General features: G+C 40.8%; 2 protein-coding genes across 5 annotated transcripts in view; one reads left to right on the top strand and one right to left on the bottom strand.

Moving 5' to 3' along the window:
• The window catches only part of EML6 (EMAP like 6), a 125,034-nt gene extending 116,283 nt beyond the window's left edge, over positions 1-8,751 (top strand). The window contains exons 28-33 of the mRNA XM_077959564.1: positions 367-539; positions 950-1,112; positions 3,800-3,903; positions 4,898-5,051; positions 5,439-5,539; positions 6,816-8,751. Of these exons, the coding sequence (XP_077815690.1) occupies positions 367-539; positions 950-1,112; positions 3,800-3,903; positions 4,898-5,051; positions 5,439-5,539; positions 6,816-6,840 (720 nt within the window). The 3' untranslated portion in view covers positions 6,841-8,751. The remainder of the gene's footprint in view (positions 1-366; positions 540-949; positions 1,113-3,799; positions 3,904-4,897; positions 5,052-5,438; positions 5,540-6,815) is intronic.
• Positions 8,752-8,913: 162 nt separating this feature from the next.
• RTN4 (reticulon 4) overlaps positions 8,914-26,499 on the bottom strand; it is a 79,465-nt gene continuing 61,879 nt past the window's right edge. For 3 of the 4 annotated variants that reach the window (XM_077958228.1, XM_015112349.3, XM_015112350.3), the window contains 6 exons: positions 24,564-24,771; positions 19,309-19,447; positions 11,404-11,473; positions 10,524-10,570; positions 10,266-10,324; positions 8,914-9,899 (listed from right to left, as the gene is read on the bottom strand). In XM_077958228.1, coding sequence (XP_077814354.1) covers positions 9,857-9,899; positions 10,266-10,324; positions 10,524-10,570; positions 11,404-11,473; positions 19,309-19,447; positions 24,564-24,771 — 566 coding nt within the window. In that variant the 3' untranslated portion in view covers positions 8,914-9,856. 4 annotated transcript variants of the gene reach the window in all.

The following is a 26,499-nucleotide window of genomic DNA, read 5'->3' as shown; positions in this document are numbered from 1 at the left end:
CCTGTTTCTACAAGTCCAGCTGCCCTGTTTTATTCAGGTACTGTGGCTGTCTTGTGCTACAGCAGGCAGAGGTGAGTAGTTGCGACAGACTTTATGGCCCACAGAGTCTAAAGTAGGTGCTACCTAATCATTTACAGAAAAAGTTTGCCAGCCACAGCCCTAAAACTTGTTGTCCCCCAAGCTGCTCTAATCAAAACATACAGCCCACCTCAGTTATTCAGGGACATTTACTCTAAGAAGTAAGAGATTTGGTGGCCTGCAGTGGCTGCAAAGTCAGCCTGACTTCTCTGGCCTGGTGCACGATGTCTCCTGGAGACCAGCCGAGGGGGCCAAGGGCTCAGGTGACTTTCCTTTGCATCAATGCAGAAGCTGTTAAACAAGGTGAGCCTGGGCCACGCAGCCAGGTGTGCGGCCTACAGCCCTGACGGGGAGATGGTGGCCATTGGCATGAAGAATGGAGAGTTTGTCATCTTGTTGGTGAACAGCCTGAAAGTTTGGGGGAAAAAAAGAGACCGGAAATCTGCTATCCAAGATATCAGGTACCTAAGTGGGTGGTCTGGGCGTGGAGGAGAAAGGCAAGCATTCTGCTTACCAGTGGTTCCCATTCCGGCCACGGCTGGAATAAAGAACTCAGCTGTGAGCGAGTCACTTTCAACAAGTCACCTATGAAAGAATACCTTCTCCCACGCTCGCTCTCAGACAAGGCTTTGCTAATTTCCATATCAGTGTGGTTAAAATTACTTGTAAATGTCATTCTACCATATTTCCCGGGGATTCGATCCAGATAAATGGTTGAATTCTATAGAATGCCAGGAGAGGTGACCACATGTGAGTCACAAGGCGGCTCTCATTTCCTTTGGGCCTGGAAGGCCTGTCAGAGCAGCCTTCATGCCTGACCAGCCCCAAACAGCCCTCCTCATGGACCCTGCTCTTGGATTGCTTTTTCTAGAATCAGCCCAGACAACCGATTCTTAGCCGTTGGTTCTTCTGAACACACAGTCGACTTCTATGACCTCACTCAGGGCACAAATCTGAACCGCATTGGCTACTGCAAAGATATTCCAAGCTTTGTCATTCAGATGGATTTTTCTGCAGATGGCAAATACATTCAGGTATGCTTAGGGTTTACTGATATCTGGGGCAACGAATAATAACAGCAATAATAACAATGGCCTATATTAATCGAGTCCTTACTGTGTGCCAGGCAATGTGCTCACTCTTCACCAGAACTCCTTAAGTAGTTACTTTTTTCATGTTTTGTAAATGTAGAAACAGAGACTTAGAGAATTTAAAATAGTGAAGAGTAAGAAAAGCAGGAAACACAAGCCCTAATCATCCTTAATTTGCCCCTCACTGTCTCACGTGTCTGCCTGAAGAAACCATCAAACAGGCTTTGTGTGAGCAACATAGCTGTTTATTTCACCTGGGTGCAGGTGGACTGAGTCCGAAAAGAAAGTCAGCAAAGGGTGGTGGATTATCATTAGTTCTTACAGGTTTTGGGATAGGTGGTGGGGTTAAGAGCAATGTTTTGGGGGGTAGGGGTGGATCTCACAAAGGACATTCTCAAGGGTGGGGAGAATTACAAAGAAACTTCTTAGGGGTGGGGGAGATTATAAAGAACCATCTTAAGGGTGGAGGAGATTACAAAGTACATTGATCAGTTAGGGTGGGGCAGAAACAAATCACAATGGTGGAATGTAATCAGTTAAGGCTATTTTCACTTCTGTGGATCTTCAGTTGCTTCAGGCCATCTGGATGTATACGTGCCGGTCACTGGAGTTATGATGGCTTAGCTTGGGCTCAGAGGCCTGACACCACCTCCTCTTCAGAGTTTCCTGATTTCTAGTTTTCTGGGCTACACCTAAGCCTTGTGCCACTTCTGGTATTTATTGATGTCATTTCCAAACTCTACTGGGTAGAATGGCCCCTCCATATGTGGGCCCTGGACTCCAGCCAGTAGGCCTGGAGTGAAAGCTCATCCCTGGGTCCCAAGGCAGCTGACCAGTGGAAGGGAGGGAGAGGGGTCCACTGCTGGGACTGACCCCTGAAAACAGAATGATTTCTCCAGCACTCAACAAATCTGCGTTTGTGAGCTGTCCTGGAGCTGGATGTTCACTGCAAAAGGAGAGAGGATGTATTTATTCATTGAACTATTTGCTGAACCAGGCACTATGCTAGACTTTTAGATGGACAAAAGGAGACTGGTCCGGTAACCATCCAAGGGGTTCACCTTGCCCGCTGCCTAGACAGAGCCAATTTCTCAAGACAGGGGAATTGCAATAGAGAAAGAGTAATTCACACAGAGCTGGCTGTGCGGGAGACCGGAGTTTTATTACTCAAATTGGTCTCCCTGACCATTCGGGGAGCGGAGTTTTTAAGGATAATTTGGTGGGTGGGGGGAAGCCAGTGAACCTGGAGTGCTGATTGGTCAGAGACGAAATCATAGGGAGTTGGAGCTGTCTTCCTGCACTGAGTCAGTTCCTGGGTGGGGGGCCACAAAATCAGATGAGCCACTTTATTGATCTGGGTGGGGCCAGCTGATCCATCAAGTGCAGGGTCTGCAAAATGTCTCAAGCACTGAATTTACGAGCAGTTTGAGGGTCAGAATCCTGTAGCCTCCAGCTGCATGACTCCTAAACCATAATTTCTAATCTTTTGGCTGATGTTAGTCCTACAAAGGCAATCTAGTTCCCAGGCAAGGAGGTCTGCTTTGGGAAAGGGCTACCACCATCTTTGTTTAAACCATAAACTATGAACTCTCCCATAGTTCAGCCTAAGTCCAGGAATGAACAAGGACAGCTTGTAGGTTGGAAGCAAGATGGAGCCAGTTAAGTTAGATCTCTTTCACTGTCTCAGTCATAATTTTGCAAAGGCAGTTTCAGTCCCTGTTTTCTGGAGCTTGCTCTGTAACAGAGAAGACAAGCACTGAACAGACAATCACAAAATATAAATACAATTACAAACTGTGATTATGTGCCAAGAAGGAAAAGTACAGCATTCTGGGGGGCATGTAACAAGGTGCTGAATTTAGATGCACTTCCTCTCAGCAAGCGATATTTCAGCTGAGGTCTGCAGGGTGTGTAGGCGTTAGCCAGCAGAGAGGTGGGAACACTGTTCCAGTCCATCTGCATGAAAGGCCCGAGGCAGGAAAGAGCTCAGCTTCCCAGCTCATTCCAGGAGAAGCACTGCAGGGGCAGAGGAGGCTGAAGAGGAAGGCAGCAGCCATTCACTGCAACTGTCCTTGATGGTAGGAAAAGTGGTCTGTTTCCCTTAGAAGATTCCCAGAGCACCAAGGGTCAGGTTCTAGACACCTCAGAGATCACCTGTATCAGCTGCTGGTGTGAGAAACCTGCCTTACCTCTGTACCAAAGGTTCTTGGTTTCCTGAGAACTGGGATTGCTGTGTATCAGAAACACCTGGCGGCTTTGTTACAGCCGGCATTGCTGGGCCCCACCCTTTCTGTGTCTGGGTAGGTTTGGGGTGGGGCCCAATAATTTGCATTTCTAACAGGTTTCTAGATGCAGCTGAGGTTGCTGGTCAGGAGCCACACTCAAGAGAATTGCTGCCTTAGGACTCTGGAAAATAGCGAGAAAATGGATGAGAAGAAAGATGGGGAAATGGCCTGCTGGTGTTGCCGTGGGCTGGCCATAGGCTTTGCAGCCTGGAGCTGAGCTTGGGTTTGGAGAAAAGCCCTCGGGATGCAGAGGCTGGGCCAGTGTTCTGGGAAACAGTGCACCCAAAGGCAGTCTGTGGAACTGAGAAAGAACGTTGATGAACATGGCTTCTCTTCTACCTCCAGGTGTCAACAGGTGCCTATAAGCGCCAGGTGCATGAGGTCCCCCTGGGGAAGCAGGTAACTGAAGCCATGGTCATTGAGAAGATCACCTGGGCCTCCTGGACAAGGTGACTGACTGGAAGAAAAAACCTGAGGAAAAGGTCACAAGAGAGTCTCTTGTCTCAGGCTCAGCCTCCAAGTTTGTGCAGGATCTGGAGAAGCTGAGAAATGGCGTTGTCTTTTCTTTTGGGGGTGAGGGTGGGAGGCTTCTTGGCACTAGTGTAAGACACTGGCTTTGATCTGACCTAGGTTTTTGAAATGCAAAGTCCCTCTTTTTGTGTAATTTCTCCTACAAGTCTCCAACCCCTTCCATCAAGTTCAACAGGAAACCATCTGCCGTCTCTTGGCCAATCCTAGTGCACAGTGAGGTCTCCAATCACCAGGGGAAGGGAGTAGGAGGGCCAGACCCCTGCTTAGCAGGATGAGAAACAATGGCTAATTCATGGGAAAAGAGGCCATTTAGCCTGTGAGTTGAAAGGAACCCCTGCTGTTCTCCCCAACACACACATATTCAAGGGGACCATAGGGAACAGGGAGAGAATCAAAGATGGGGGTAACTTTTGTTTTTGGAGTGTAGGGGACTGAGGCAGAGGGGGAACAGTAAGAGCTGGCACAAATATACAGAGGGGAAGACGACAGATGCTTTCATGCCAGGAGGGCCCCATGGCTGTACGGAATTACATAAAATAGCACCAGGGACCAGTTTCATGGAGTACAATTTTTTCCAGAGACCAAGTCGGTGGTGGGATTTCAGGATGAAACTGTTCCACCTCGAGGAGCTTGCAACCTAGATCCCTCGCATGCTCAGTTCACACTAGGGTTCGCGGTTCCTATGAGACTCTACTGCGACGGCAGATCTGACAGGAGGTGGAGCCACCACTGCTCACTTCCTGCCCTGCGGCCGGTTCCTAACAGGCCATGGACCAGTCCCGGTCCGCGGCCTGGCTTTTGGGGACCCCTGATGTTAAACATCCCTCTCTTCCTTATCCCTGGGAGGTGATGACTGACTGCAAGAAACCTTTGCACGTGACTTCCTTCTAACCCTCCTTTCTGTTGGAACAGTGTCCTGGGAGATGAAGTCATTGGAATCTGGCCACGAAATGCAGACAAAGCTGATGTCAACTGCGCATGTGTGACCCACGCTGGCCTGAACATTGTCACAGGAGATGACTTTGGGCTGGTGAAGCTCTTTGATTTTCCGTGCACAGAGAAATTTGTGAGTCTTCCTCAGAGTAACCTTTCTGCAGGTTCTCTGTTTTCCCGTCTGCAAGAGACAGGGGCCACATCTAGATGAACCTCTGGGAGACACAGAGAAACCCTGTCCCAGTACTGTGGAAATATGGCAATGACTTTTTCACCTCCCGGGAGGGGCAGTCCTGGAAGCCAGAAGGGAGGATGGAAGGTAGATAAAATGGCCGGAAGTGGGGCAAGGATGAGAGGCAGGAAAGTCAGCCAAAGGCTGGCTAATAGATGAGTCCAGACCAAATGGGAGTCCCCAGTGAAGGAAGGTTCTGGGAGCAGGGGATTTGAGTGCTGGAAGGAGTCTGTGGTTGCTGAGAGGAGCCAGAGTCTCTTAACTGTCTCCATTCACTTTTGCTCACAGGCCAAACATAAGCGATACTTTGGTCACTCGGCTCACGTGACAAACATCCGTTTCTCTTATGACGACAAGTATGTGGTCAGCACTGGAGGAGACGACTGCAGGTACTAACCTAGCGGACCCAGTTCTTACTCCCCAGGCCTGGCCAGCTCTCCCTCCCCATCTCAGGCGTGCTGTGAGTCAGCCTCTCCCAGGGGCATGGGGAGGGCTGATGTTGGGCTAATAAACAGGAAATTCCATGAGTCCTCATGAAGGCAAGTACTTTCCGAGATAAGGCATTTACTCTTTGGTGACTGTCAACCCAATGGTTGTGACTGGAGCTGTCCTGGGATGGCGTGGGTATGTGATAGCTACTCTGGGCACTGCTGGGGGACAAGGACAGGTGGCTGAGACCTGAGACGGCTGATTGGAGTAGGAGCTCTTGGCAGCCCACGGGCTGTTGTGCACAATCAGGTTAGAATGGAAATTCATCCATAGAACTCCCAGTTGATCACCAGTGTTGGGAATTTATTTATTTATAGTATAAAGGAACAGGACTAGGTCATTCTAACTCACTCAGCTTCCCCATTTCTGATGAGCTTCATTGTAGCAGGAATACTGGGTTCTATTCAGCCCAAGCAAAACTCTTGAGGGGATAAAGAAGAAATACACGCATTCTGATACTTCCTAGTGGTCTGAGGTTGTAAGAAAGGCACCTATAAAGAATTTCGTCCCACTTCCCACTCCAAAGCACTGCATATTTCTGATGGCCTGCCTGGGAGCACCCATCTCCAGCCTGCTGTGCTGGCTACTTCTGGCACTTACAGCCCTTGAGATAGGACTGACAGCAGCTCCCTGCAGAGTGCAAACACCCATTCAAAGCAGCACCAAGCAAACTATCAACAAGCTAGGAGTAAGAGACATAAATGAACTGGTCACCCCAATGCACGCTGTGTTTTAATATAAAAGACTTAGAAGTGACCTTAACCATGCAGGGCTTATAGGCCTTTGTAGGCACGGGAGCACGCTGTGACCCCGGCTCTGTGCTAAACACTCGAAAGGGCTCTCTGACTCAAGTGGAGTTGATAAACCTTTTCAATAGTAACAGGAGAGAGTGTGATATCAAAGTGCCAAAAGTCCTCACGGACCAACATTCAGCACAGACATTCAAACTGCTGAAGGAACCAAACAGAACTCAATTGAAAAAACAGACCTTTAAAAAAAAGAAAAAAGCAATAGATCTTGATTTGGTGGCAAGATCCCTGGGTTACCTTTTGAAGTCAAAATGTTCAGTACATCACCTGAGCTTGACTTTTGGGCACTTGGCAAGATTGTTTTTTGCCACTTGACACAAGTATGACGTCCAGCTATGCAAAATGACTGTTTGGTCTGCCTTTTCAGTGTATTTGTGTGGCGATGTCTGTAAATGCCAGAAGCCTCTTCTTGCTGCTGCTGCTACCAGCCAGCAACTGCAGAGGCCACGCTGAGGTGCCTCCTTGCCACCAGCCGTTGGGAAATGCCTACCATGCTGCCCCGGACGCACAAGCTCAAAATGCTGCGGAAGTTACACAGCTGCTCCCATAATCTGGACTCTCCAAAACTGTGATGCCACGAAGGAAGGTCAAGTTGTAAAATGTTAAGACTGCTTGCCTCTGTTCCTGAGACTAAACACTATACATACTGACTACACTGACAAAGAACTCCTATCTGAGAATGTAGCCCGCTGACAAATTTTGAAGCCTCGGTTACCCTAAACCAATATGTAGCTTTTAATTTGCATCAAAACTTTTACAAAGATGTTTTGCTATTGTTTCTATATACTTCAAGAATGTTCATTTTTACAAATAAGTTGAACAAGACAGCCTAAGTTAGATGCACCGAAGTACTAGAAGTATCGCTAGCCTCTGTTCTCCAATTTAGCTTTCAAAACCAAATGAGCCATGTATAAAGGAGTTGAGAAACTTAATTTTTTAATGTTTCATTTGCAGAGTTTTATATCCATTAAGTGCCTTTGAAAGTTTCCAGTTGTGTGGGCTGCTGTCTCACCTCCCACCAATTTCTCCTTTTTCCATATGGTGCTAAAACTTCAAAGCTGAGGAGGGCTGCAGGACCCTTAGCAGATTCTGCATGTCACCCTTGTCCTGTGTTCATGCCAAGGCTTCCTAAATGAAAGACATCAGTTACCTGCTTATGGGAAGGTGAGCAGCAAAGGAATTGAAGTTCGGGACGGGGTAGAATCATGGGTTTTCATTGTGTTTCGTGCCAAACCCACAAAATCCAAAATAGAATTCAAATTAAACAAAGTTCTACTATAAAATGGAAGGGAAAAAAGGCTCTGGAAGGTCCAGGAGAATGAGCTGACTTATCTTGTTAAATCTTAAGATAAATGGGGTAACCCAAGGCTGCACCTTATTGTACCACCCTGAGTGGAGTTGAGGTGACTCCACTGATTGCTTCAGATGAACTATGTAGGTGAAGTCCAGATTCTAAAAAAATTACCTGCAGAACAAATTGTAAACCCAAGGAATAGCTGGTAAATCAAAATTATAAAGTGAGTTAGAGTTCCTTGGAGTTGGTTGTATGACAGAATATGACTTGGACAATCTTTACCAGAAGCCATCCGTACGCCCCCTCAGTCACACTTTCCATGTAGCTGACCAGTGACTACAGGATGTGGCTGACAATGCTCACTGAAAGGAGAGCTGGTGAGGGATTGGTTGTTCTGAGCACATAGACGCCTATTAGTCCTTCCGTTCAGTGAACACAAATTCGAGATCTACATTTACTGGCTACTTGCATTTGTCAGTTTAGAGAAAAGGTAAAATGAAGCATTTTCAATTAAAGAATAGACTAACAAACATTTACCACAGAAGTGCTTCAGCATTCTAAATGGATTAGATCACTCATTAAGCTATTTTTATATGCCAATTTACTAATGCCTTACATCAATCGAATAGGTTGTTGGGCCCACAGTAGAGTCCCTATGCAGTCCCAATTCTGTTTTCTGTAACCATGTGACTGGTGATGCTGAGTGATAACCATGTCTGCCTATATTGTACTAGACTCTTCATGCTGATCGGATCTTGCATTGAAATAACCACGTGGAAGAACAATAAATCGATTAGTTATGAAATGTACAACCATACTTAAAGAGCAATAGTGTCCGTGTGTCATGAAAAACTTATTTGTAAACGTTTATATGGTATGATTTTATGTATGTTCATAAATCCTGCACTGTATGATATACGTTAAAATATCGGTGCATGAATTTATTTTCAAAAAGTATAAAACACATCACTTAAACATTTTATGTGTCAAATAAATTTGATTATGTAAACACATTTGTTGACTTTTGTTTCCCAAGTAAACAGCTGCACCATCAGCTGAAAAAACTTTTCTAAAAGCACAAGCTACCATTCACTGGTTGAAGCAAAGTCTACCCACTATGTGCATTTTTAATCTGCAGTTTCGTTTCATGAAATGAAAATACCAAAGTACATTTTAAGTCTATAAGCTTTATTGATACTTTGCTTTTACAGTTCACAATGCATTCCACAGATTTAGTTCAGTACAGCTTAAACCACAATGGTATAAATCTTCATTTTGTAATTTCTTGCATAACAATGTTTGATATTTGCAAACAACATTTTTGGAAGCATTAGATTCAGTCCATAGAGTTGAGTTTGTGACAAAATTAACTACAGGAAGTCTGTGCAATGAAATTTATGTTGGAGTTCTATGTGTGTGGCATTTCATGTTGAAAACAGATGGTAGTGCTCCTAGAAATGTATTTTCTTTTTCTAGCTTATGTGCTTTGGAACTATACATGTATAACCAATGACTCTGAAATACCAAGCACTGTGGGGTGGCTGGAAGGTAAAGGTCTAAGCTTTGTGAAACACTATATATATATAATCTATATTTACTTATATTGGCAATTAATATAACAGTAAAAGTCACAATACACCTAGAACATACCAGAAAAGCAAGATTTTCCATTCCTGCTTTACTGGTATGATCTCGTCTAAACATTTCATTTCAGAAAATCTGCATCAATCTACACGGACCATACACAGTGCACAAACTGAAAAGGGCTTTTTTTTCTAACTCCACCATCTCTGCAACTTGCCAAGATGCAGCAAGACTACCTGCAACAAAGTAAAATATACAGGTTTTTTATTCCACCAGTGCCTCAGATAGGAAAAAGATATGATTACGGTTTAAATCCATACATAGCAGCTTACAATACTTAGATGATGAACACATGGCAGTCAAGACAGGTAATTTTCCCTCACAACAGTGCATGGCTAAAAATAAAGATCTAACAACGATCTGTGAAACTGCACTGCAATGTCAAGGTTCGTTCTTCCCTGACCCTCCCCCATATACTCAAATGAATACCCCCTTTAAAGATGAACTCCTAGTAATTATTTTGGGTGTTTTCATTCAGCTTTGCGCTTCAATCCAGGGATTTTCGCTTGGATTCTGAAAATGAAAAAGTCAATGTAAATATCAGTTTTGTTTGCTGCTGCTTAACATACCATCTTCCAAGAACCACTTGTATGTTATTCAGCTAACACAAGAAATGAAATCCTTGAAGCTGCCTAATTCTACACTGAATTTTGCCACCTTGGCCTCATGAATTAGATTTAAACAAAGCCTTAAACACATAATAAACCCAGAAACGAATGGTCCAAATGTTAGAAAAACAATCTTTTTTGGCAACTCTGAAGTCACACTTAAGGTCTGACAGAGATTCGTTACTCATTATGCCTGCAATATGAAAATACTGTTCTCACAATCCAGCACACCTTATCCTAGTAAAAACACTGCAGATTTTTAAATACTTACTTAGCCATAGCATCTTTAACATTCTTATTTGCAAGTCCTAGATAATGATCTATCTGTGCCTGAAAGAGAGGTATAAAGGAATCATTAATTACCATTGCTAAAGAATCTTATTAACCACTACTATGTGTCAAACTAAAGGCTTAAGAAACTATCACATTTCTCATTTTTATAAGACATTGAATATAGGCACTAATACATTCATAAATCCCATGTAATAGAGTGGGCGCTCTATTCTGAAGTCAGCAGTTAGGAAATTACCTGATGCCGTTCATAAATAACAGGAACACTGAAGAGTGAAATGAGAGCTGAAAAGGGAAATACACAACTTTTCAAAAAGACTAGAATGATTTGGGAGAAATAAACACTCAAAAAACTATGAAACTGGCACCTCAAGATAACCAAGCAGTGTTGCTAATGAATGAATACGAACATAAGGATCTCTGGCTGCACCTGCTGTTGAGGAGCCACTCCAGGAGTGAATGAACGGTGTGAGGCTGCAGTTAGTTATTCATTAGAGCCAGGAACCATTCCTAGCTTCAATTCATATCACAGGTTTCATAAAATACAGGTATCCCTGGTAAGACTGATGACTGCACCATCATATAAGGCCTTTATCTGGTTTGTCACTGTTAGTAGGAGCAGTCTTCAGCACCTAAGGTAGCATTTCAATAAACTGGGAAGCAGTATCACCAACTTATTTAAAGAGAATACAACCTCAAACTTTTTTTTTTTTTGAGATGGAGTTTCACTCTTGTTGCCCAAGCTGGAGTGCAATGGTGCGATCTCGGCTCACTGCAACCTCCGCCTCTTGGGCTCAAGTGATTCTCCTGCCTCAGCCTCCTGAGTAGCTGGGATTACAGGCGCACGCCACCACGCCCGGCTAATTTTTTTGTAATTTTAGTAGAAATGGGGTTTCACCATGTTAGCCAGGCTGGTCTCGAACTCCTGGCCTCGGGTGATTCGCCCACCTTGGCCTCCCAAAGTGCTGGGATTACAGGCGTGAGCTACCGCGCCCGGCCCAAACTTTCATCCTCTACTTTTCATACAGTGAGAATATGCCCCACTAAAATGTCTAAGCTCTCCTGGCACACAATCTTTTTTCCAGCAATTTTTCATCCCAATGGCTTTGTAGACTTACCCAAAATCAGTAGCGTCAGACCATTAAACAAGGCACCAACATAGGTAAATACCCACATCAACACTGCAAACTATAAGAAAATAACAGCCCATTATAAACAAAATTCAAGTAAAGTTTCTTAATTATGCTTTCCAAAGCATCCCATCTAAATGCCAACCTATAGAGGCATACAACTTGAAGACTGGGTAAAGTACCATGAACAGCTCCCTTTTAAGTCACCAGTCTCAATTATGAATTTCAGAATCCTAAAATAATAGATTTGACCCATTTTCTCTGGACTACACTACCAAGTAGTTGATTCTGCTGAGATCAGAAAATATACCAAGGGTACATCTTACCCCTCCAGCACTAACAGCATTTAGCTTTTAAATGGGAAGACTAGAACGGTAGTATGATAATTGTCTATTAAAATTGATTTCAAAGTACTAACTAGTTGAGTGCTTGAAGATATATGAGCTGAATAATTCACACATTAATATCTCAGACAGCTGATAAGCAATAATTGGGCAAAGAGTACTTATCTGGGAAATTATGTTTCAGGTACCAAAAATACCACCTCCAGCCTTTGAAGGATCAGGCACAAAGTTAGTCTGAATTTTGTTAAACATTGGTCATCATCAGTTCCTTTGCTTTCTAATTCAAGGCCTTCATGTATATGTCTGGCAATCACTCTCACCTATTTCGTAGGTAAACAACATGATGCCACCATCTACAGTGATTATTTAGTCTTATATAACAGTATAAATGAAAAGGGGAGTAGTAGAGCACCCCCATTATCTAAAGCAGGGATCAGCAAACTTTCTCTGTGAAGAGCTACAGTAAAATTTCAGGTTTTATGGGCCACATAGGGTTTGTATCTCATATTATTCTTTGTTGTTATCTTATAACCCTTTAAAAATGTACACCACCCACTCTTAGCTCCCACACTATACAAAAACAGGCCATGGCCCAAATAAGCAGTGGTTTGCTAACCCTTGATCTAAAGCTTATCTTTCTCCATGTATTAAACGAACTCTGACTGAATGCTTACTGAGCATTAAGGAGTCAAACATTATTAGTAAGCACACTTGTTACAGCTTAGGAAGACACTTTGGATGACTCTACAAAGCAACAGTTCTACAAATAGCAACACTCTGGTCACCCTAACTGAATTTAACTAATGTTCAAGTCAGTAAATATCAGGCATTCTTAGTATCTGTCAATTGAAAAAAAAAAATTTAAGCTGTCCTATTCTTAGCAATTGCTATTGGAACCCCTGGTAGAAAGGTTTGAAGGATGACTTCAGTTAGTAAGGCTTTTCTCTCACACAGTTTTACAGACTCCTATTGCTGAAGCTAAATATAACTTTTGCACTTGAGCAAGTTTACTATAGAGCAAGGAAGTTATTTTTATCCATCACTGTCCACAAGTGTAAAGGGAAAAGTGTTGACCTTCCACATTTTAGAAGACATTGCTTTAGCAACAAAGATGCCCTTAACATGACAGAAGATAGTAACAAACACAAACTAAAGTAAGTCCTCATTTGGTCATTACAGTCACTGACAAGGCTTCACTCCAAGTCCATAGGAGAGAAGCCCAAGACTTCACACCTGAGCCACTGAAGGGGCTCGTATGTCACTTGCCTCTCTGAGAACACTTCCTAAAAGCCAGGCTATTCCGAGGCAAAGAGAAGAACAGAGGGAGGTCTCAAATGTCCTTAGGGCCAGACAGGTGACACACATGTGTGTGAGGGGCTGGGAGAGAACTGAGGCACACAGTGATATGCATTCTTCCTCTCAAAGGGGTACTTACAACAGCCCTGCTCCATATGCTGTCACCATGCAAATACTCCAGGCCAGTGTTGCCAGAAATGGACACTTTTGTGTGCTATCACTTAATTTTTAAATGTTGCAGCTATGTTGAGAAAATGGAAACTTCGGGGGCCCAAAACAAAAATAGCGGGTAAGTGTATCCAGGGACACACCATCAGGAGAGAAATGGGTGGCAGCGAGAACTAACCTAGAGAGTAACCATTATTAATGGCAATCCACCACAAATGATGGATTTGTAACACGGCAGGAAGAAGGTCAATAAACACCACTTTAAAGAAGCAAACAGGCTGCTCTCATTTTGGACTTACAAATTCTATGAGCTTCCATGGCAAATACTTTGCAACATTATAGCCAATACTTACTAACTGAAGAGGTCAAAGTTTATCCCTCTTTTGCGCAGTAAGGAGACTGGAGGAAGGAGGCCCAAAATGTAATGAAGATCTAACAAATACTTACTGAAAAGGGGTAAGGGCCCTGTCTGGTTTATCTTTCTTCCCGGGCAATAAGAGAATTAAATTCACATGTATCACACACCTGATGAAAGAGCTCTGCAGATTTCTGATGTTTCAATTTGGGGAAAGGGGACATCTTTAAGGCAAATGGTGGGAGAGTGCTTAATAAGATCTCGGAAATTACTCCGGCAGTTCTGACCATTTCAAAACTTTTCTGCATTCTCAAACTCTAAACTCTACTTGCCCTTCTGTCTCCTTCAGATTCATTCATTAGTTGGTATTGTCTGGACTGTCTCTACATCCCCAGCCCATTTCCTTCTAATTTTTCTGAGAGCTCAAAGAACCTGAAAGGAAGCTGTCAAAATGTGAATGTTAACAGCTGCCTATCTATGAGCGTGAGAGCTAGATTTTGTGTTCTTTTGGGTCAGCTATTTCTGGAGCTCAGGCCGTTTTTTTTTTTTTTTTGCTTCCCTTCACTTTCAGATTTAAGATTGTATTCTGGAGCATTATAGTTGCCTCAATTACAGGAAAGTAAGACCCTCTGCTGAAAATACCTGGTCTTAGTCCCTTCAAAAGTAAAATTATTAGACAGCTTTTTGGGATTTGAGGTTTCAAAAGACAGGAACCCGCTAAGATGACTCAGAGGCATATTCAATTAGCCCAAAAGCTGAGCCCAGTAGGCACTGTCATATGCTTTTCTTTCATTTTTGGGGGTGGGAAGTGGGGGTAGGGAGGATTTACGGTTTCATGCCACAGATGTTTAAAACAGTGATTTTTGCCATACTATTTGACTAGAAAACTGGTCGCTGCTCACTCTATAAACACTTGAAATCTTTTCTAGGACTTAGAAGTTTGTAGTTAATTGCAAAGGAGCAAAACAAATGGAACATTACACAAGAATTTAAAAGGAGAACTCTGCAGAACATGTCTTATTTTATTCACCGAAGTCAACCACCAGAAAACTTGGACCAGGCACACGGATGCCCATCATTTCACACTGGCGTTTACAAAAGGACGAATGAGCCCTGGAGTTTGGTTATTTCTTTGATCCCATTTTGAAAGGCCAGGCTCCTCCTTCACTGCCCCTTCCAAAAGGCAATAAGCAAGGAAAAGGTTTCACATGCTAGCAAGAATGGCTCTAAAATTTCAATTTCTGAGGAAGATGGTTTCAAATAGAAATAGTCATAGTTGTAGGCTGGGCATGGTAGTTCACACCTATAATCCCAGCACTTTGGGAGGCCAAGGCAGGCGGATCACCCGAGGTCAGGAGTTTGAGACCAGCCTGGCCAACTTGGCAAAACCCCATCTCTACTAAAAATACAAAAATTAGTTGGGCGTGATGGCGGATGCCTGTAGTCCCAGCTACTTGGGAGGCTGAAGCAGGAGAATCACTTGAACCCGGGAGGCAAAGGCTGCAGTGAGCCAAGATCGCACCACAGCCCTCCAGCCTAGGTGACAAAGTGAGACTCCATCTACAAAAAAAAAAAAAAAAAAAAAAAAAAAGACCTAGTGATAATTGTGACCCATAATCTAAAAATGTAGATATAAGTTTGAGGGCACACAACAGATCTTGCATTATGAAGACAATGAGTTATAGAGATACTTCTTTCAAATTGTTGTTTAAAAACTATTTTGTAAACACAGCTTGATAAAATTATCTTTTCTAAATGACAAAAATTTAGAAATGAGAATTTCTACATTTTCCTGAAATTAAGATGGTTTCCATTTTCCTAGCTATGAATCATATAAAATCAATGTAATTCCAATAAAAAGTTGCTTCCTATAAAATTTTTAAAACTCATTGTTATTTAAATAAAACATTCACCTAAACTGGAGAGACTGGGGCTATTAGCAAACTTTCCACAAATTTAAAATCTGACTATAAGGCATTAAAATAAATCCTTTTTAACAAGGTAAATACATTTTTCCTTATGCTGAAAAAGTAAAAAAAGAATGGGAATTGGAAAAACACATTTTTTGCTTGCTTTAGGGCTAGAGAATATAACTTTCCCTACCAGTTTTTGTGGCTAAAAGTCAAAAAGTAATACAGTCCACTATTAAGGAACTTAAGATTAAGATTTTAATAATTTTTTTTTTTTTTAAGGAGACAGGGTCTCACTCTGTCACCCTGGCTGGAATGCAGTGGTATGATCATGGCTCACTACATTCTCCACCTCCTGGGCTCACTCAGGAGATCCTCTTGCCTCAGCCTCCCAAGTAGTGGGGACTACAGGCATGCGCTGCCATGGCTGGCTGATTTTCTAGTATCTTTTTATAGAACAGAGTCTTACAATGTTGCCCAGGCTGGTCTCAAATTCCTGGCCTCAAGCAATCCTTCCGCCTTGGCCTCCCAAAGTACTGGGATTACAGGCATGAGCTACCGTGCATGGCCAGGAAAACCTTTTTCTTTTTAAAATGCTCTCTATATAAACAAAAACTGGGGGGGGGGGATAAGTGTGGCCATACACAGAAGTTTCTCTAGAAAGGTAATCCCTATCAAGCATTTTTATAAAAAGGCGAAGTTATTTTTTTTTATCAGCTTCCTTTTTCAATAAAAGCTGTTTTAAGGAAGTATTCAGTATTTCTGTAGTACCCTCATATTCAATGGAAACAAACAGATGGAATCTGTACTACTCATATACAACGACATTAAGAAAGGGTTTAGCTAAATTCTTGTGTAGCAAAATCACAAGGGTTATCAAGGAAGACCTTTCATGTACATGATCAGAGTGTGTACCAGAATCACCAAGGGCTTCATACCCATCACCTTTCATGAGGAGAAAAGGACACATTCCCTGCCTTATTCATTTGCCTCTAGAATTTGAGATCTAAATGCCAGGTTCACTTTAAGTGCTAACATGATGAAGCAACTGTTATTTATTTGCAGTCCTAAATGAACTGCAATCTGGGGAAGTCACCACCCCGTTTTCCTTGAGCTCTGGGCTTGCCAAAAACACAACACAGGGAAACCAATCAAGTACGTTTTTCTTCGCTTTTCTTTTTAAAAGTATTGCTAATCCTTAAGGAGAAACTAAATTTTAATCAAAGTCCTTTTTTTCAACAAGTTGTTAAGAAACAACAAGCATTCCAGGAAGGAAATCTATCTCATCATGTGTCACTTTCTGTTACTTTCAAATTAGCAGTCACTCAACGCGAAAACTTATCAAGTTTGATTTCTCTCATTTATGCTAGCTTCCTCATGAATAACATAATTGCTTTTATAAAAAAATGTAGTTTTCGAAAGAAATTAAAAGCTAAGATTTAACAAAGAAATTATTTCTCAAAACTTATTTTAAAAAGTCCTCATATTCAATTCTCAAATACCTGTGCAAAACAGAGATTTAAAACGTTTCTTAAGATCTCATCAGCCCCTAACATATTTTCTCTCCTCTTGCCTTTGACAAATATTTCTATACCTACATAAGTATCTACACATTGGACTTTGTATGGATGAAAATTTTCTCTGAAAGAATAAGTTTTCTTTTGATTAAAGACAAGTGGAAACTTTATACTCAAACTCAGAAAACTAGAGCATAATGCATCATTCACACATCAATTTAAAAAAATAGATTTATTCAAGAATGACATTTCTCTCAAGAAAAATGTTAAATTGTAGACATATAGCTGCCTTCACTGCTATACTGTGCAAACATGGAGGATGACTTTTGGTGTATCTCTGTTGCCATGTTTATTGAATCCATAAAAACCACAACCATCTCTCCTCTCCTAAGCTCACCAGGCTTTTCTTTGAAGTCACCTCTCTCCCCCACCAATCTTTGACTTAAATTCAGAGATGGTCCTTTGCTGTTTGAAGCTCTGAATTACTACTTATAGACAGTGTTTCTTCTCAGTCAATTCCTATCCACAAACCATCCATCTTAAATGGCATCAGTACCTCCTTTTCAATCACTTTTCACACATGTTCTACCCTAAAAGTCAGCTACATACAGAAGGTAATAACACATGAATAGGAACTGGCTTCCTCTAGGCTGTATGTACAAGGTTCTATTTCATTTGCTCCAAAATATTTTTACTTTATCTCTTTTGAAACTAATCAAACACGCCAAACAACATAACCATAATCTCTTTATTTACAGACTGACATCAGATCATTTTAAAACACCACTCCAGATTCAGTCACTAAATGCAACCACTCTATATGAAAGAGATAAGTAATAAAAGGAAACTACATTATTTACCCTTGATGTTATTAGGAAGTAACTTAAGATCCAAGTCATAAATAAAATAAGAGATGCGGCTGGGCACGATGGCTCATGCCTGTAATCCCAGAGACGCAAACAACTGAAAATAATGTATCAACTACCAGGTTATAAAGGCTAAAATTTTTTTTTTTAATAAAAGCACTTTAAGCACTTACACCTATTCTGACCAGTTCAGAAACTGTTTTTTTTTTTGAGTCTAAAGGCCCAGTCACCCCCTTATTGCTACTATATCCTTGGCATGTGTGATAAATATAAACTAGAACATTTCTCTTGGAAATGAAAAATGAAAAATTATGAGAATTACCACCACTACATTTCCGTCCAGGCTTCGACTGGAAACAAGTCTGCCTGTTTTCTGCAGAGTCACAGGCAACAGCATATAAAACACAAATGCCAAGTTCTATGAAAAAGAAAAGCACTGCAGGTCCAGTGCTTCAGGCTTAATTAAATTACACAACTCTGGTTTAGTGCCTGTTTCATCAGTCAGAACTTTGGGAGAGTTTATCTGCAAGGTGAGACTCTTAACAGCTGCTTATGTAGCAAGATCCCAAACTAAAGAAAAACTTCCAATGATGACCAATTGAAGGTCAGTTGAGGTGTTTCAGAATATTAAATCTTATCTAGAATAACAAAGAGTCCAAGATATGAAATAGCTTTCATGTATGTATGAATCACATATAAGATAAGAAACTAAGTGCTGGACTATAAAACAAAGTCAGAATGAATAAATCACATCTGGTATTAAAACTGGCATTAGACGATCTTTATGCCTATAGTCAAAATTCCCTTTAATTTTCTCTTCCTTTTAATCTTCATGATTTCCAAAAGTATGATTTTATATATATATATAAAAAAACAAAAAATTTTTGAGACAGAATTTTGCTCTTATTGCCCAGGCTAGAATGCAATGGTGCGATCTCAACTCACCAAAACCTCTGCCTCCCGGGTTCAAGAGATTCTCCTGCCTCAGCTTCCCGAGTAGCTGGGATTACAGGCATGCGCCACCATGCCCAGCTAATTTTGTATTTTTAGTAGAGACGGGGTTTCTCCATGTTGGTCAGGCTGGTCTCGAACTCCTGACCTCAGGTGATCTGCCCGCCTCGGTCTCCCAAAGTGCTAGGATTACAGGCGTGAGCCACCGCGCCCGGCCCAAAAGTATGATTTATAACTTATTCTCCTTTAAAAAGGAATACAGGACTCTCTATATTAAGTATTACCAAAAAAAAAAAAAAAAAAAAAAAGGAATAGCACTTATTCATCCTTATCTGATTGGATTCTGAATTTTAAAACACAAGTTTCTAGCCATGTGATTTAATTAATATTTATCATTTACTTGAATATAGAAAATACAATTTTACACTCAACTCTTTTGATACTAAATTCTGAGTATATAAAAAATGAAAGGCAAAATAAACTTACCTTCAGAGAATCAACTAAATCATCAACTAAGAAGAGGCGCCTGAGTTCCTTTATCGTGCAGTTCACATGACCAAGAGCAGAATTACTGTACTTCTGAACCAACTCCTCAGATATCGCAACTTCAGATTCCAGATATGCCCTAGAAAACAAAACACATCGTAACTGTCACTAATTGAAGTAATTTTTCCCAAAATGTCAATCAGAAATTATACATCTGTAAGAAATTAAGAAAATATTCTACTATGAAAGCCAACTGTTTCCAAATTAAGGGCAATATAAAAACTCAGCAGTAAGGGGTATTTCCTTGATATGCACTGTCTGCTGACTAGCACAGAAAAAGCATACACTTTGAAGCCAGACTGATCTAGGCTTGAATCTGATGCTCTGCCACTTACCTGGCTAGGTAATTTTGCAAAGTTATTCTTCCCTCTAAACTTAGTTTCCTCATTTATAAAGTGGAGACTATCACGAGAATTCAACGAGAAAAGTGCCTAATGTTAACTGGGCACAAGGATGCACTCAATAAATGGTAGTTATGACTATGGGTTTTTTTTTTTTCCTTAAAGTTGACACTATGTTGTCTCATCAAGTTTTCCTAACAAAGATCTTTTTCATTTCCAAATCCTAAACTCTCTAAGACTAACCTCTAGGGGAAATTGCTCAATGTGTTAAGAACAAGATTGTAAAGTGGCCGCCAAAAGCACATGGCAATCCTAGCAAAACCTAAGAGTTACATCATCTAGATGCTTTAATCCATTCTGAGATGGCTAAAATTGTGAAATTTAAAAATATTGTATTGGTAATAAATAAATACATAAAAATACTATACTGGGGAAAAAGCCAAGTCCACAGGAATGTAAGGAACAGTTTCATTATTGTTTCAAAGACGCCATTTTATCTTGGCAAAGTACAACCAACTCAGAAGTGCTGAGTCTTCTCTCGTATCTGCTGGAAGTAGTCCTCATAACCTCCCCATGTCTGAGGACGCCAGTTTCATACACTGGAAATAACATCTTAAACAACTCCTTGTCCCATAGTTTTACCTCTGCAACATACCCCAAATATGTTTTCTGGTTTTTATTCACAGTGCCATCACTCTATTTTAAGTGCTTACTATTTATGAGCTGGAATATTCTATCGCTCTCCAAACAAATCTTTGATCTGCCTGCATCCAAATCCAATCTGTCAGTCAATGCCAGATTAACCTTACGTGAGCTATCCTAGATAGTGCTGTCTAGGCTGAACTCAGGCAGGAGTTAGAAGACCTGCCACTACCTACCTATACAACATTGCAAAAGGCATTTAACTTCTCTGGGTAAGTGCTCCAACTCTGTAAATTTGAGAGACTTTCCTCAGTTCCTTCAGGCTCGAACATTCTGTGATTCTATGACTCCAACTTTTCAACCAGGGACATCCTCCTGAATTTTTCCAACCTTACTTCCAACTACTCTTTATGTTGCAGTCAGAAATGAGTCATTCACTAAATATTTTTTAACCTTAATGTAGCCTTTATTAATCATATGTTTTTTTCCCAATCCGCAATGCTCTCTTACCTCTGGTGATACCTTATTTAGCCAGTTAGCCCAATCTCAAATCTCACTCATCCATGGGGCCTCATCTGACAATCTCTTTCATAAAACCCTCATGTTATCTCTCACTCCTGTATAATTCTAACAATGCTTTCTTTTGTGTTAGTCTTATAGTATTTACTGGATTCAGTTCTGAAATATAGACACACGTATACTTGTATATTTTTCCTACTCGAGTATAAACTGTTATGGACCAGGAATGTATCTTTACTAATACATGGTCTAATACACTGTTAGACAATTATTAACAAAAAAACTGAATTATTAATATCAAGTGAAAAATACTCAAAGATTCACACTGATATTTAAATCAACAATTACTTGTTTACCCAAATTTGAAAAATATAAGAAAGTGGCTGATATAACCCTGGTTGGAATTCTGCTTCTTTGTACCACTGTTGCTGGTTCTTGCTAAAGACAAGATGCCTAACAAGAAAGCACAAAGACAGCACTCCCCATCAATGACATCCTGTAGATATTTACATTAATTCAACTGACATTTATGTGATATTAATACAAGGCCAGCACTGTTCATCACTCTTTCAGTAACCACAGATATTAGATACAAACCACATAATATCACCTTTACTAGTGTGATTAAGGGGAACTAGGAAAAACTGTCCAACAAGCTTAAACTGGTAGTTGGCTAAATTTACTTTATAATGACTATAAAAGGACTTTAAGAATAAAAGTGTTTCTAGCCAGGCACGGTGGTGCATGCCTGTAGTTCCAGCTACTTGGGACACTGAGGCAGGAGGATTGCTTGAGCCCAGGAGTTCGAGACTAGCCTGGGCAATACAGTGAGACTCATCTCTTTGAAGAAAGTTTAAAAAATGAATAAAGTGTTTCTAAGAAGGAAATAAATCACTAATATTTTCCAGAAACCTCAAAAATCGATGTGTAAAATTGGAACTGTAGAAAATTTAGAAGTTTTGGCTTGACAATATTTTTACATATTTCAGCATAACTAATTAAAGATCATACTTCTTTATCATTTGTGGCTTGATAACAATATGACTCAGCCTTTTTTTTTTTTTTTTTTTTTTTTTTGAGAAAGAGTCTCGTTCTATTGCCTAAGCTGGAGTACAGTGCCATGATCACAGCTCACTGCAGCCTTCAACTCCTGGGTTCTAGCAATTTTCTCAGCTCAGCTGCCTGAATACCTGGGACTACTGGCATGCATCACCATACCTAGCTAATTTTTAATTTTTTGTAGAGATGGTGGTCTCACTATGTTGTTCAGGGTGGTCTCAAACTCCTGGCTTCAAACAATCCTCCTGCCTTAGGATCCCAAAGCACTAGTATTACAGGCATGAGCCAACACATCTGGCTGGCTCTGCCATTTTGAAACTACAATTTCAAGTTACTGAATTCCAAGTTTTTCTCTGCCACCCTGTAAAATGGAGTGATACCACCTATTTCATAGAATTATCATAAACTTAAACTTATTAATAATATGTACATAAAAGGTTAGACATATAAGAGCTAGTCAATAAATGTTGGTCTCTCCCCCAAACTTGCATAACGTCATTACTTCATCAAAAAGAGAAAGCCAGAGAAAGATCACCAGTCTTTACAATAAGCAAAATAATTTAGTAGGTCTCCTCTTTCAAAGTATGTAAATCCATTTAAGTTCCCCATTAATATCAACTGGATCATGTTGTAGGTAGGTACATACTCATATGCCCAAACAGGTATTTACCTTGCCAGAAATAGTTTTTTTCTTTGTTTCCCCTACTTTCAAGCTAACAAGTTAGAAATAGTTTTTAAATGATTGCAATCTATTTGAAGAAAAATGATCTCCTTATGCAAAACAATTAACATTTCAAAGGCATACTTAATGCAGTAGGAACTGAATTCTCAGATTATTTGGGGTCAGGGTTAGGAAATCCTCCAAAGAGCTGGGTCCTGAATCAAACTCAGAGCCAAATAAAAAATATGACTGAGGGATCTAGGGAGCTAAGGAAGGCAGCATGAACATGGGTACAAAACTCTAGAAGGAATAAACGAGAGACAAGACAAAGACATCTGGACTTCATCCTACAGTCTATAGAGGGCCCCTGCCTTTTCTTTTTTTTTTTCTCTTTAGAAAAAAAGTGGTACTTCTAGAAAAATTAATCTGACATCATCTGTAAGAACGGCAGTAATCCAAGGTAACTAGAAGTCAATCTGGTAACAAATGGAGTCCAATTAGGGGTCAGCAAACTTTTTCTGTAAAGGGCCAGATAGTTAAGCATTTTAGGCTTTCATGTTCATATGGTCTCTGTTACAACTACTGAATTCTGCTATTACAGTATGAAACCAGCTAAATGAATGAGCATGGCTGTGTTCCAACAAACTTTATTTACAAAAGCAGGCAGCAGACTGAATTTGGCCATGGCTTTGCTTTAGAGGCTCCTGGTAGACTGAGGAAGCAGTGGAAAAGAACAAAATTTTGTGATTTTCTTAACAATATTTAGTGATTTTCTTTTTCTTTTTTTTTTTTTTTTGAGACAGAGTCTCGCTCTGTCGCCCAGCCCAGGCTGGAGTGCAGTGGCGCGATCTCGGCTCACTGCAAGCTCCGCCTCCCGGGTTCACGCCATTCTCCTGCCTCAGCCTCCCGAGTAGCTGGGACTACAGGCGCTCACAACCGCGCCCGGCTAATTTTTTTTTGTATTTTTAGTAGAGACGGGGTTTCACCGTGGTCTCGATCTCCTGACCTTGTGATCCGCCCGCCTCGGCCTCCCAAAGTGCTGGGATTACAGGCGTGAGCCACCGCGCCCGGCCGTGATTTTCTTTACATGAGATGAAAACAAACATAACATCAAAACAGGAGCCTGAAAACTAGCATGGTAGTGGTGTTACAGATAGAAATTAACAAGTTTGAGGAAAAAAATTCATTTAAAAACGTGGTGAACTAGTGGTTGTTGGGCGTTGGTTGGGGAGTTGAACTGTTAATAAGTAGGAAGTTTCTTTTTGTGTGATGAAAACAGTGATGGTTGTAGAATTCTGTGAATATACTAAAAACAAATGAGTTTTATGGTATATGAATATGTCAATTAAAAAAGAGGAGGAAAAACATGCAGAGTATGAGGTGAAGGCAGACTCAAGCTGAGGTGTGTCTCAATAGCAACTATATAATGCCATAGTACACTTGTGAAAATAAGGGTAGAAGATGATAGTTGAGAGACAAGGAGATGCTGAAATAAAGCTCTCCAAAAAATAATCAAAAAATAATGCCTTAAGAAACTAGATAAAGAAAATACATAAAGAAAAGCATAATAGAAAAATATCAGCATACTACTAGAAAGATATGAAATATCAGAAAGGATGTTATCAGACAGCATAAAAAGTAAACAATAAAGAATATATAACCCTCAACAAACCTACCCATGTTAAAAAGACACAACACTCATTAAAGTAAGATAACCAATGCCTAACTCTAATAAATATTCCTAACAAGTAGCAGAGTTAATGATACGTAAACAGTCTCCTCCATCATGAGCCTTTGAAACGACTTTTTGAAAATCTCGAAAGCAGATGTTTTTGGTATAGCTTAAGCAAATATCTGCAATTATCTTTAAGAAAAAAGTGCATGCTTGTAACTCTATAGACAGTAGATGAAGTCTTAATGCTAATCCTGTTTACACTATTGCCAATGCATGCCTTGTTTTCCAGACATCTCACCTGAATGGGTGGCCTTCATCTGATTTCTGGATAGCTTGGATCACACCCCTGTATATCCTAAAGCTGATGGTCACAGAGAGCAGGGCCAAGGCAATGTAGGCTGTTACACTCACAATGCTGAATACTGTCAAGGAAAGCAGCAGGAATAGGCTGGCACCAAACACCACTCCAGTCTTCTTCATGTCTCTCCAGTAGAGGAGGTCAACAACTAAAAATTGAAAAAGAAATCTGAAATTAGATCATTATTTTATCAATTTGGATTTGTTCCATCTATGAAAATAAAGACTACTACATACAGTAAAACCAAACCTAAAAAGTTAAAGAAACACTAAGTTAAAGAAACATTAACTTTAAAACCCACATTTTAAACCCACTCTTAGTTGCATATCAGTATAACACCTCTCCATGAAATGTTATTTATTTCTGCATAACCAAATCGTTCTAGCCATACACAATGATTAAATGTCTGCAAAGCCTAGAAGACTTCTAATCCAAAACAAGGAGTTACTTAAAATAATCTTGGGGGCTGGGCGCGGCAGTTCATGCCGGTAAACCCAGCACTGTGGGAGGCTGAGGCAGGTGGATCACCTGAGGTCAGGGATTCCAGACCAGCCTGGGCAACATGGCGAAACCCCATCTCTACTAAAAATACAAAATTTAGTGGGGCATGGTGGCACATGCCTGTAATCCCAGCTACTCGGGAGGCTTGAGGCAGGAGAATCGCTTGAATCTGGGAGGCAGAGGTTGCAGTGAGCCGAGACTGCACCACTGTACTCCAGACTGGGAGACAGAGCAGGACTCCGTCTCAAAAAAAAAAAGAAAGAAAAAGAAAAAATAAATCATCTTGGGGTTTTTCATCTCATACAATGCATGCTATATAATCAAATAATTCAATAAATAAATTCCAATAACAAAAAATATTAACACACTAAAATGAGATACTTCAGTGACACCAAAATATATGCAGAAAATAAATCAAAAAAGACTGAGATAGAAAAACTACACATATGTATGAGCTTTACAACTCTGCTCTTTTTGTTTCGTTTTGTTTTTTTCAGACGGAGTCCCCCTCTGTCGCCCAGTCTGGAGTGCAGTGGCACGATCTCAGCTCACTGTAAGCTCCGCCTCTTGGGTTCACGCCATTCTCCTGCCTCAGCCTCCCAAGTAGCTGGGACTACAGGCGCCCGCCACCATGCCCGGCTAATTTTTTGTATTTTTAGTAGAGATAGGGTTTCACCGTGTTAGCCAGGATGGTGTCAATCTCCCGACCTCGTGATCCACTCACCTCGGTTTTTATTTGATTTTTTTGTGCAACAACTCTGCTCTTAAGATCTCTCTTTGAGAAACAAAATTGTAACTTAACCTGGGTATCATTAAAAGAAAAATTTCTACAAAGCAAAAGACAAAACAGCCTTTAGATTACCTGAAAAGCTACTTCCTTCTAAGAGTTGATAAATATAATGCTGTAAAAATTTTGGGGTCAAAGAAAAAAGAAAAGTAAATGTGCTACACTGTTACATAATGTTTATTAATAGTAATGAGTCAGACAAAGCCCAACTTAGCATGTCTGCTCTTGGACATGGCCACAGGGCCACTGAGGTGATCAAGGAAGCATAGCCTGATGTCTCAAAATCGGGTTATGCTCAATCCAAGGAGAACCCTGAAGTGTGCCAAAGTGATCCTGAATTCATAGACTGATGTAATTAATCTCTCTGAACTGTGAACAATTGGGAGAAAAAAAATTTTATAGTAAAATAAATATGGATATACTCTTTGCAAGAAGAGGCGACATCGAAGAAAAATCACAGTTTTAGGGCTGCTTTGGTTTTGATCCCCAGGTCCCCTAAGGTGTACGTAACTTTCCTTTGCTCTTAAGGGTACTTCTGTGGGGAAAACTATGTATGTGAACTGCACAATGTTGGATATTAGTACAAAG

The sequence above is a fragment of the Macaca mulatta genome, chromosome 13 (assembly GCF_049350105.2).
Source record: "Macaca mulatta isolate MMU2019108-1 chromosome 13, T2T-MMU8v2.0, whole genome shotgun sequence".
NCBI classification, from domain to species: Eukaryota; Metazoa; Chordata; class Mammalia; order Primates; family Cercopithecidae; genus Macaca; species Macaca mulatta.
This window is presented reverse-complemented; position numbering and strand designations above follow the sequence as displayed.